The 12,253-nt window shown below is 39.7% G+C and overlaps 1 protein-coding gene across 5 annotated transcripts in view; it reads left to right on the plus strand.

Annotated features, from left to right (window-relative positions):
- Positions 1 to 12,253, plus strand: part of C2CD3 (C2 domain containing 3 centriole elongation regulator) — a 125,446-nt gene that overhangs the window by 56,304 nt on the left and 56,889 nt on the right. For all 5 annotated transcript variants that reach the window (XM_059070793.2, XM_059070790.2, XM_067038532.1 and 2 more), the window contains 6 exons: positions 908 to 1,059; positions 3,487 to 3,733; positions 5,467 to 5,647; positions 7,613 to 7,796; positions 8,774 to 8,946; positions 10,040 to 10,163. In XM_059070793.2, the coding sequence (XP_058926776.1) occupies positions 908 to 1,059; positions 3,487 to 3,733; positions 5,467 to 5,647; positions 7,613 to 7,796; positions 8,774 to 8,946; positions 10,040 to 10,163 (1,061 nt within the window). The remainder of the gene's footprint in view (positions 1 to 907; positions 1,060 to 3,486; positions 3,734 to 5,466; positions 5,648 to 7,612; positions 7,797 to 8,773; positions 8,947 to 10,039; positions 10,164 to 12,253) is intronic.

The raw sequence follows: 12,253 nt of genomic DNA on the forward strand, positions 1-12,253 counted from the left end.
CCTGGATATCTTAAAAGCAGTTTCCTCTTGGCACCTAACACATCACCTGGCAAATTGCAGGTATCCAATAAAGATGTGTAAATGGAAGAAGAAATTCAGATGTATTCAAATCTGAGTTTATTATTCCCTCCAAATCTGTTCCTCCTTCTCCTGTCTGCCCTAATTCATATTATAATTTGCTCAGAAACCCAAGCAGAACCTAAAAGTTGTCCTTGAGTCTTTATTACATAAAGATTCACCAAATCCAGTAGATGCTGCAAACTTAATTATCTTTGGAATAAATTCTCTTATCTCCACTCCATTGCCACTGCTTTCATTCAGACCCTCACTCTCATTCCACCTAGCCTTCAGACTGTCCTGTTTCTTGTCTCTCCCTGTCCATTTCTTCCTCTGTGCACCAACAGGAATGATCTTTCTAAAACACTAACCTGAATATTTTACTCTCCTGCTGAAAAGAAAACCTTTCAGTGATTACCCGTAGCCTTCAGGATAGAATCCAATCCCTAAGTTTGAACTGCAAGACCCTTTAAGACTACCTATACTTCTCCAGTCTCGACTCAGGCCACTCTTCTCTTCACACTAGATAGTCCAGCTGTGCTCAGCTACTTGCATTTCCTGAATATCCTCTTTTCCTACCTGTGTCCCAGAAGCCCTATCTATATGAGTTTTGTCCTCAGAGAATTCATGCCATTTTGTATTTGGCCTTTATGTGTTTGTCTCTAACACAAGACTGTGGCTTTAGACTGAGGATAACAGAGTGGGTTTTATTTTGACGTCTTCAGCTCCTAGCACTGTGCTTGGCACACAAATAGGCTTTGGTAAATGCTTGTTGAATAAAAGTATAAATTAATACTTTGTCTCAGATGTGGGGTTTTGTTTTGTTTTTTTCTGCTGTTCCTCTCCCTAGGTGATTCCTGTCTCTCTGTCTTCCAAATGCCTGGAAAGGCTTAAGAACAATGTGATGGTAATTGAAACTTGGAACAAGGTGCGGAGCCCAGGACAGGACAAGCTGCTCGGGCTGGTGAAACTTCCCCTCCATCAGTTTTACATGTCATTCAAGTAAATAGGACCTTTTGAAGTATTCTTGTTTTACATCTTTAACTTTGTATGAACTGAAGAGGAATATTTGTGGTTTGCAAACATGAACAACCCAATAATTCCTTGGAGGACTTTTCTCAATTTCACCACAGTTGCTACTCTTTCTCCTATGTTATAGCAATATTACAGATACTGCTTTCCATGTTTTAGGCCCTAAGCTAAGAACCTTACATGTATCAAGTCATTTTAATCCCCACAACAGTCCTTCATGAGGCAGGTAAATTTTATTTCCCCTATTTTACACATGAGTTAACAGAGGCACAGGGAAGTTAAATAACTTGTCAGATATATTGTAAGTAGTGGAACCAGGGTTAGAACCCAGAGAATCTGGCTCTGTAGTCCACTCTCCTCACCAAGAAACTCAACTGCCAAGTTATCACCTCAAAAAACTGATGGTGTATCTCTCTGTCACAAACTTCAGTTACTATTGTTCACATCAGCTATTTGCAAGATTTCTGTACTGAGCATTGTTTCTTAGACCTTCAGATTTGATTGCTGTACCTCACTTATCACTACTCAAAACCTAGATGGGGTATTGATTTATCTGAAGATTATTTCTATCCTCAGTACAGACTGTTCATTTTTTGTTTCAAGGTAGTGATTTTTAATTATTTTAGAACTGACCTCCTTCCTAACAGCCTTCTCATGTTTCTGTGTTTTAAATGCTGTATTTTACATTTTGCAAAGAGCACTGTTGCGGGCACTGTCTATAGAAATGGCTCACTGTCATGTGAGCCTTTCTATAACCCCAGGAAGTATTGTCGTTATCCCCATTATACAAATGAGGAGACTTATTTAACTTGGAGTTGTCAGCCTCTCTGGCTTTGTTTTCATCATCTGTGAGGCTGGAACAGATGATGAAAAAATGAGGGTGATGACAGATCTCCTATCTCCCTCTTGGAGCAGTTGGGAGGATCCAGTGAGAAAATAAACGGGTAAGCCTTCAGTGAACAGTTAAGTACTTATATGATGGTAACATTGGGAAGCCTGGTCAGGCTAAGGAGTGCTGCTGGAATCATGAATGTCATTGTCAGCTGTAAGCTTTTGGCTTTTTCCCCCTTTTTGTTGTGGTATTAGTTTGGTCTGGTATTCCCCTTTCCTTCGACCCCATTCATTGCCGAGAGAGCATAAAGTGATAATAGCTATCAATTACTAAGCACTTATCATGTTGGTATTTTATATTTGCTATCTTAGTTTAGTCCTAACAATAGCCCTTTGTTGGAAGTTTTATTACCTACATTTTATAGATGTGGAAACAGACTTTTAAAACTTATATTGATTACTTAGAGTCATAGAGCCAAGTAAGAGGTAGATCTGAGATTCAGCATGGTGAATCTGAATGAAGAGCATTTGGACTTTTTTCTCACCTGTGAATAGTGGATAATGGCAACCTTTGCTGTGTTAGAAGGATTATAGAAACATTGTAAAGTGCTTACCACATAGTAAGTACTCAGTAAATGGCCAATATTATTTGTAATATTACTCAAATCTTATCTGCCAGACTCTAAAATCTATACTTTTTCTAGCTGACCACACTGCCTACCTCTAAAATAATGCTATTCAGCAAGCCTTGGGGCCATGATGGTACAGAGATAAGTTAGACACATTCCCCCCCTGCCTGTCAAATTGCTGAGTTTGGAACTTATCTGCCTGGTCATTTTTATTTGATGGATTATGGATAGAATCATATATTTTTTTGAACCACCATTACTTTTCTAGTTGTAGATCCTTTTTTTTTTTTTTTTTTTTTTTTGGGCGCGCAGGCTCAGCGGCCATGGCTCACGGGCCCAGCCGCTCCGCGGCATGTGGGATCTTCCCGGACCGGGGCACGAACCCGTGTCCTCTGCATCAGCAGGCGGATTCTCCACCACTGCGCCACCAGGCTTTTTTTAAAAAAATTTTTTTTGAGGAATTGGTATACTGTTTTCTTTCTTTGTTTTTTTTTTAAATTTTTAAAAATATTTTATTTATTTATTTTTGACTGTGTTGGGTCTTCGTTGCTGCACGCGGGCTTTCTCTAGTTGCGGCAAGCAGGGGCTACTTTTCGTTGCAATGTGCGTGCTTCTTATTGCAGTAGCTTCTCTTGTTGTGGAGCACGGGTTCTAGGCATGCAGGCTTCAGTAGTTGTGGCTCGCAGGCTCTAGAGCACAGGCTCAGTAGTTGTGGCGTATGGGCTGAGTTGCTCCATGGCATATGGGATCTTCCCGGACCAGGGCTCGAAGCCGTATACCCTGCATTGGCAGGCGGATTCTTAACCACTGCGCCACCAGGGAAGTCTCTGTAGATCCATTTTAACAAACTGAGAAAACAAGCCAGGTAAGAAATGAAGCAACTCTATTACATGATTGGTGATTGTTACTTACTCATGCACAATTTCTCTCCCTTTAGAGATCCCAAGATTTCTTGCCTGCTGCTTGATGCTCAGTATCCAGTCGTTGCTGTCGACAGCTACATGCCTGTGATTGATGTGTTCTCAGGCCACCAAAATGGGAGTCTTCGAGTCTTTTTAGCTATGGGTTCTTCAGATCAGATAATAGCACTGCAAAGATTAAAGAATGAAGAAGCAACACTTCCTCCCTTCAACCCCAGGCCAGCCCATTTCCTGGACCAGCCATCTGTAGCATCTGTTGCTATGGTAGTGACTAAACACTTGATTGTTTACAAAAAACGTAATCTTATTTTAAGGCTTAAAAGGTGATGTTTTGATACATGCATATGCTGTGAAATGATTATCACAATCAAGCTAATTAACATATCCATCATTTTATCTAGTTACCTTTTGTGTGTGTTTGGTGAGGACACTTAAGATCTACTCTCTTAGCAAATTTCAAGCACCGTAATCTCATTTTATCTTGCATGTTTTAATGAAACCATTGCCCCAAATTCTTATTTCAATAGTGAAAGGCTCAACAAAAGAACATACTTGCACTTCAATGCTTGCTGTAGCTCAAAAGAATCATTGGTATTTTTCTTTCTTTGTTTAAACGGATACCTGTGTCCCTCTGAGCTCCTTGAATTTATAAAGAAAATGTAATTGGATAACCAGATCTTAATCCTCTAATTTACTAACTTAATTGCCTTTTTAAAAAAATTGAAGTGAACCTAAATCTGCTCTAAAAAAAATAGTCTCAATGAAAAAAAAACAAAAGGTAATCTGGGGGAAATAATGTAGGTGGAGATAAAGAGTGATCCCAAATGTAAACCAGCAAAATATTCTGTTTCTTGACCAAATCCATATTGGAAAGGTAAAGTGAAGTTCCTTGCTTTTCTACTAATAACTTAAAAGTTATTTGTTCTGTACAGTGCTGTTCAATTGAGAAAGCACATTGACATACTTTATCATGTTTATTCCCCTAACAACTACATGAGGTAGGTCATTGTCATTCTCTTTTTTAGGTGATGAAACAGACTCAAAGAGGTTATGTTACTCGTCCAGGGTCACACAGCTGAGAATGGGAGAATTGGTGTTCAGACACAGGTCTTCTGACTCTTTAAGTCCACTGTATCATGTCCTCCTCTATCTTACATTTGATGTCTTTATTAGTATAGCCAGGTCTCAGTGTCCACACCATTTAAGTGTTATGTTTTTTAATCTGAATGACAAATTTAATGTCTCTAGCAGAGAAAGAACTATTAAGAAAATACCTATTAGTAGGTTATGGTTTTGTTGTTGTTTTTGTTTTGTTTTGTTTGTTTGGTTATTGTTTATTTGTTATGAACTCTAAACTTTTTCCATTATATATTTATCATATTAGTAGTAGAAGTGCCTTCAGTAACAGTGTATTCACTACCTCCCCATTAATAAACAGTCTCAGTGTTATTCCTAACTTCACTAGAAATAATAATTAAGGACTTCCTTGGCGGTCCAGTGGTTAAGACTCCACACTCCCAATGCAGGGGGCACGGGTTCTATCCCTGGTCAGGGAAGATCCACATGCCATGTGGCATGGCCAAAATAATAATAATAAAGTAAATGAAAACTTGTTTCAAATATGTGTTCTTTATCCTATTAAGGAAATAGCCTTCTGGTTTTAGTGTACAAAGAATCAGGAACATCTGATTAAATTTTATCAAATGCTTTTTAGCCTTTATTGAGATAGTCACTTTTTTTCCTTCCTCTATTAGTGTACTCTGTTACATTTATGGATTTCCTAATATTGACCCAGTCTCACAGCCTAGAGTAGGTCCTGCCTGATCTGATTACAGTGAACAGTTGTGAGATTTATACACAATGAAAATTAAGTATCTGTTTTAGTATCAGCCAATTATGCTTATTTCTTCATCTATTCTCAGACTTCATAGAGAAGCATGAATACACTATACAAATTACTCTTTAAAGCTCCCCAGTATCTCTGTTTCATTTAACAGGCAGAGGACCAAGGAAATGGATTGATGGAGCACCACTTTGAACTCCTTATAGACAAGATTAAAGGGCTTGCCCCTCTTCAGGCAACAGTCTGGGGAGAAGCAGATTGTTATGTCCAGTACTACTTTCCAGTTCAAGACTCACAACCCAGTGTGCTGAAAGGACCTGAGTTCCTTGAAAATGGTAGGTTTGGGAGATTAGGCTTTCTCATTCTTGTGTGGCTCTTTTGTTGAATATGCTTAGGGATTTTTTTTCCTGAGTCAGTTTTATGTTCCTCAGTATTTCCAGCCTTACCTGGGCAGTACAGGAGATAGCCTGAGTTTTTACTTTTCTTAAGTTGTTTTTTAATTTTATTTTGATTTGATTTCAAATTTATGGAAAAGTTACAAAAATAGTACAAAGAGCTTCTGTATACCCTTTACCTAGGTCCATCAGTTATTTACATTCTGTCTCATTTTATATCATTTACATGCCTACTCACTCTTATCATCTATTAACATACAGTTGATTCTCATTATCTACTGTAGTTATATTCTATAAAGTCATCAAGGACTTCCCTGGTGGTGCAGTGGTTGAGAGTCCGCCTGCTGATGCAGGGGGCATGGGTTCGTGCCCCGGTCTGGGAGGATCCCACGTGCTGCGGAGTGGCTGGGCCCGTGAGCCATGGCCGCTGAGCCTGCACGTCCGGAGCCTGTGCTCTGCAAGGGTCTCGAGAGGCCACGGCAGTGAGAGGCCCACATGCCGCAAAAAAAATAAATAAATAAAAAATTTAAAAAAATAAAATAAAGTCTCAAGAGCACTGAATTAAGAGAATACCAAACCATTGCTCCTGGGGGAAATATGTACATATACATATCTCACATAGATCATGATCTTAAATCCTAAAACAGTTCATCCTCATAGACTCTATTTTCTTTATTTTACAGAAGAGAAAACAAGGTTCAGAGTGTTAGTGACTGAGGCCGCCCCACTAACAAGTGCCAAGGTTGGCATTCAAACCCTGTCCAGCTGGCCCCAGAGCCAGATCCCCTGCACTACATTGCACTGTCCCTTGCCATCCCATCCTCTGGTCATCTCTGAGAGCTAAAACAAGAAGACAGAGTGTCACCTTGTTTGATCTCAGCTGGGAATGAGCAAGTTGGGTGACTCAAATTTTCTGCTATTCTGAGCATGTCCTTGAATAACCGTGAAAGTGCTGCCAGTATTGGTTTTGAGGTTCAAATAATGGATTTGTATCCGGGATATATTGATATAAAGAACTCTTACGAATCAGTAATGAAAAGACAACCCAATTTAAAAATGGGTAAAGGATCTAAATGGACACTTCTCTAAAGATATACAAATGGTCAATAAGTACATGAAAAGATGCTTAACATCATTGGTCATTTGGGGGATAAAGATCAAAACCACCACAAGATACCACATCACACTCACTTAGATGGCTATAATTTTTTTAAAAACAGACTAATAAGTGTTGGTAAGGAAGTGAAGAAGTTGGAACTCTTACACGTTGTCTACCAACAAAGGAATCTCTTCTGTATTACCATGGCATCTCTGGGGACCAGAGCTGCTAGGGAAATGGACCTTGGTAGGAGTAATACAATCAGAAGATACAAATTCTGGTCCCAGGTCTGTGACCTACTAGCTCTAAGACATTTGGGTTGACTATGTAACGTCTCCTGCTACACATCCTCATCTGTGTAGTAGGAGAAATAATACCTACTTTGTTTTCTTTACAGGAGTATTGTGAGGATAAAATTGAACAATACTGGATATTAACATACTGTAAAACTACATATAAAACACTTCTTTTATTTTTTTAGGCTGCATCGGGTCTTAGCTGCGGCTTGCAGGATCTTTCGTTGCGGTATGTGGGCTTCTCTCTAGTTGTGGTCTGCAGGTTCCATGACGTGCAGGCTCTGTAGTTGCAGCACGCGGGCTCTCTAGTTGTGGTGCGTGGGCTCAGTAGTTGGCAGTGCGCAGGCTTAGTTGCCCCACGGCATGTGGGATCTTAGTTCCCCAACCAGGGATCGAACCCACGTCCTCTGCATTGGAAGGCGGATTCTTAACCACTGGACCACCAGGGAAGTCCCTGTAAAACACTAAATGATGTGTTGGATTATTCTGAACTGCTTTTCTTTTCCAAAGGACTCACTCTGAAGCCTTTCAGATCTACAACCACACTCTGCATTCCAGACCCCATCTTTAATAGTGAGCACCGTCACTCTCTCCTGTTGCCAGCTGAAATTCCAGTGCAAAGGCTCCTACTCAGTGCCTTCTCTGCACACGGGCTTGTACCTGGAGGTGGAGTCCAGTTTGAAATCTGGTGCAGGTACAGTGTGGAGAACCCATGCCTGTGCCTAGGAAGGAAGTGCATAGTCACAGAGCATCCTTCCCTTAATTAGCCCATGTTGAATTATAAGCAAGCAAAGAGCCCCCTTCTGCCCTGTTTAATATTATTTAGGTTTGATAATGACTCTTGTCCAGATTTTACTGAAATCTGTTCAGTTATTAGGCCCTTGGGAGCAGTTGTATCTTATACTTCTAAACACTACTTACATTTGGAAGAGAAGTTTTAGTTTTATCTCCTACTGTCACTTAAATGTATCAGTCACCTTTTTTCTGCTTCTCTTTCTACCTTATATTATAAGTTCAGGCCCTCACTGTATCATGCCTAAATTATTGTAATACCCTCTTAACTGGTCTCCCCACTTCTAGAATCGTTTCTTGTAATCCGTTCTTCCCACCACCAGAAGAGTGGCCTTTGTAAAATATAATTCCACTCATGGCACAGACTTCGGCAGATTTCCAGGAAAGATAATGGCATGAATATAGATGTTTAACCTCCCCCTTTGCATCCTCACCCCCAAGAAACCAACTAAAATAATTTTAACGTGAGGAGGAAATAGAGTAGGTACTAACAGATCCTCATCGCCCCTTCAATTTTGAGGGGCATGGGCCTGAAGCCATAGAAGACATTGGAACTGCACTGCTTAGAACCACTTGTGCTGCAGGATGGATGCTCTCAGGAGTGGCTACTCCCAAAGGGCCAAGCCAGATGCAGATTCCTCAAATAGAAAACCTGTGAGAAGCTGGGCTTTGTCTTGAACACAGGGTATAATGTATGGGGTTCTTCCTCCAAGTAATGGGCAGTAAATCCAGCCAGACACAACCACAGCTGTATACCAGAAATACAGAACAGTCAGGCACCAAAGGTAACTAGATACTGAAAGCTGATCCCTGGGGCAGAGTGAATCATTCATCCACCTTATTCTTTCAACTGACAGCTTGTCCTTTTGTGGCTTGCAGGTACTATTATCCTAATGTGAAAGACCAGATGGTCGCCAAAGGAACCTTGCCATTATCGAGGATCTGTGCCATTGTAACCATGCAGCACCGTGAGGACATGGGAATACAGACCTTTAATCTCCCTTTAACCCCCAGGCTTGAGAATAGGAATGAACTAAGGAACCAATCATCAGGTAATTGAAGACTAGTTTATCTTTCCCTAGTATATATAAATGTCCCTTTTCTCTCTAAATTAGTGATTCTTCACATTTTGTGGTACTTACCCTTTTAAGAATCTGATAAAAACTATGAGACACCTTCTCGTAGAAAATGAGTGTAGAATATACACTGCAAATTTTGCATATAATTTTAGAAAATTCATAGTTATGTAGACTCTGTATATAAGTGTTGCTTGTCTCATCTCACCTTTAACTTCAGCAAGCATTTGATAAGCCCTCATGGCATAAAACCTAAGTATCATATAGGTGTACTCAGAGAATTATTATTCCAAGGCAACATGATGTAGGATTGGAAGAATATAGTCAGCATGAACTGGGAAGTCACTGTGAGGGAGGAAGAAGTCAGGATTTAAAGTTAGAAGGGATTAGTTAGAATTTGGAGTTTTGAATTATAACCTAATGGTTCCAGCTAGATGACCCACCCTCCAAATACATCATGAATAACTAGAATTAGCCTTCTAAATCAAGTTACTGTTCATCCTTACTGGAGAGTATCTGCCCAAGCAAAAGGTTTTATCTTGCTATGATTAAGATTGAGTTGTTCCTCCTGACCCTCACTGATCAGCTTGTTCTATTGTTCCTTAAAGCTTTCCCTGAAATGTGATAGAATTTTTATAAAAAGATGGCATGTGAAGGTGTTTAAGATGGTGGCAGTAGGAGGGTGACAGAAATATATGAGTGCAAAAAACCTTTTAAAGGTTTAAAAAAGAAGAAAGGTTAGAGTCCATCTCAATTCTATAAAAATAACTGGGATTAAGTTCTACCTCTGATAGTTAATGTGATTTTGGCAAGCAGATGAATATCTGAGCCATAGTTTCTTGGATATAAAGTGAAAATAGTGACGTCTGTTCTGCCTTATTAATCCTAAAGTACAATAATATAATGTGATTCTGACCACAGATTGTTTCACTGCTAAGGCCCCATATTGTTCATTAGGATTATAGTGTTTATCCTCTTCCTTCCTTCCTGACTAGACTTGGGGTTTGGTAGAACAGAGATTATTCCAACCAACCTTCTTTTCATTTTTCCTTTTGCCCTCATTCTTTAGGTTTACTGGATGTGGGCCTAAGGTACAGGTGTACTCCAAGGACAGCAGAGGGAGTTCTTGCAGCTCGAACCGTCTGCATCTCAGTCCAGATTATCAGAGCCTGTGGTTTGCAAGCAGCAGCCAAGTAAGTTCACCTTAGAAAAGCAATTCTCAAAGCAAACCTTTCTCCACTGCAGTCCACATAATATGTGACGCCCAAATAACATAAAACTTTCTTGCATACAATTTCCAGTTTATTAAACACTACTCTTTTCCTCTTAAGAAAGCATATAGGAATATAAGTGAATAAATCACTTGCAAATTTTGCTGTTTTAACTGTTATGAGCAATTTAGTTTCTTGACCTTGTCCAACAATTTTATCCTCTACCCTACTTACCCTCTTATTCCCAAGGTCAGACGCTATGCCCACCAACCATGCCAGGACCAATCACCACTACACCTCCTCTATAGTCTCTTATGTTCAATCTCTGAGTACCACCTCCTATTTTTCTAGCTTATTCCCCTTTAGTCTGTTCTCAATACAGAAGCCAGTGATCTTATGAAAACTTAAATCAGGTCTTGACACACATCTACTTAAAACCCACCAATGCCTTTCCATCTCATTCAGAGTAAAAGCCAGAGTCTTTAAAATGGCTGTAAGACCCCACATGATCTCACCCCGTTATCTTTATGACCTCCTCTCTTCCTGGTAGTTGCTGCTCTACTCACTCCACTCCAGGCACTGGCTTTCTTATTACCTCTGAACACACCATGCTCTTTTTCCCCTCAAGGCCTTTGTCTTGCTATTTTCTCTGCCCGAAACACTGTTTCTGTGTATAAACAGCATGGCCCTCTCTTCCCTCCTTCAGGTCTTCACTCATTCTTCTCTCTAATTTGGATGTTCTTCCTCCTTTTGTCCTCTAAACAAACTTCTGTTTTCTTCAAGACTTTGCAGCCTTCCTCTGTCTCTCCTACATGTAGATAGAATCGGTGCTTTGTCCTTTGTCTATTAGCACCTTGGTTGCAGCACATATCACTCTGTTTCAATTATTTGTATACATGAGTTTTCCTCACCTAGGCTGTGAGTTCCTCTAGACACAGACACTGCCTGAACTCCTCTCTGTCCCTGCCACCACATAGCATAGTTCCAGCATGTATCAGGTACCTAGTAAGGAGAACTAGATCACGATCCTGAGGCGGACTAGCTCACTTTGGACATGAATTCAAGAAAGAGGCAAATGCTCCTTAACTTCTTCCCTTGTTACAACTTAGAGTCAGATTATTTACCTTTAACTTCATAGTTGCTAAATAACTAATGGAATTACTTCCGTGTGAGATCTGACACTGAAGTAGCTGGTAAAAATGTTCAGTCTAATTAATATTTTTCCTCACTAAATTCTCCAAATAGACTTTTCCAATAATTGCTTGAGAACATCTTAGTGTTAGAGAGATGCCGGGGCAGTTTTTTAATCATGTTTTCCCATATATTCAAACTCTTGATGGTTTCTCATTGTCAGTAGCAGTGGTCTCCTAATTTTAATTTACATTCCTATTAATAAAAAAATAAAAATTTAGCATACTCTCTAAATATGTGTATACTTATTCATGTATAAGTCATCTTCATTTACTACTACACTAATATATACATAAAATATACCAGAGAGTAGTAAAACTTTAATATATGAGATAACAACTCTAGAAGTTTTAATAATTTTTTCCTATGCTCAAATAGTTTACCCTGTGAACCCCCTAGATTGTACTCACTCCACTTTAGGGTAGTGGTCCACAACAGGATAAGGTCCAACCTGCTTGCTCAACGTGGCATTCAAGACCCTTCAAAATATCTTAATCTGAGTCTTGAAAGAAGAGTAGGAGTTAATCATAATGCCCAAGAGAGCTGAAGATTATTCTGGTCAAAGAGAAGAACATGTGCAAAGGCCATGAAGGCATGAAACTTGTGTATAATGGAGTACCTGTACTGGGTAAGACCCAGCCCAAGTCAGAATTCTTAAACATGGTGTTAAATTAACTACTGTTTAATTGACAGAGAAGGACTTGAAATTTCGATACTCAGTAGACCTCAGAGAGACTGAGTAATAGATAAGAAACTCAGTTGCTTTTCTCTCTGGGAACTCACAGGGAAAGTCAGATTAGGTGGCAGGCAGTTTTTTGTAAGTCCCGCATTTGGTCTGTGTTGCGCTTTTAAGAAAAATGGGCAAGAAGCCAGACCACTGT

This window comes from Kogia breviceps, chromosome 7, assembly GCF_026419965.1.
Source record: "Kogia breviceps isolate mKogBre1 chromosome 7, mKogBre1 haplotype 1, whole genome shotgun sequence".
Taxonomy (NCBI): domain Eukaryota; kingdom Metazoa; phylum Chordata; class Mammalia; order Artiodactyla; family Physeteridae; genus Kogia; species Kogia breviceps.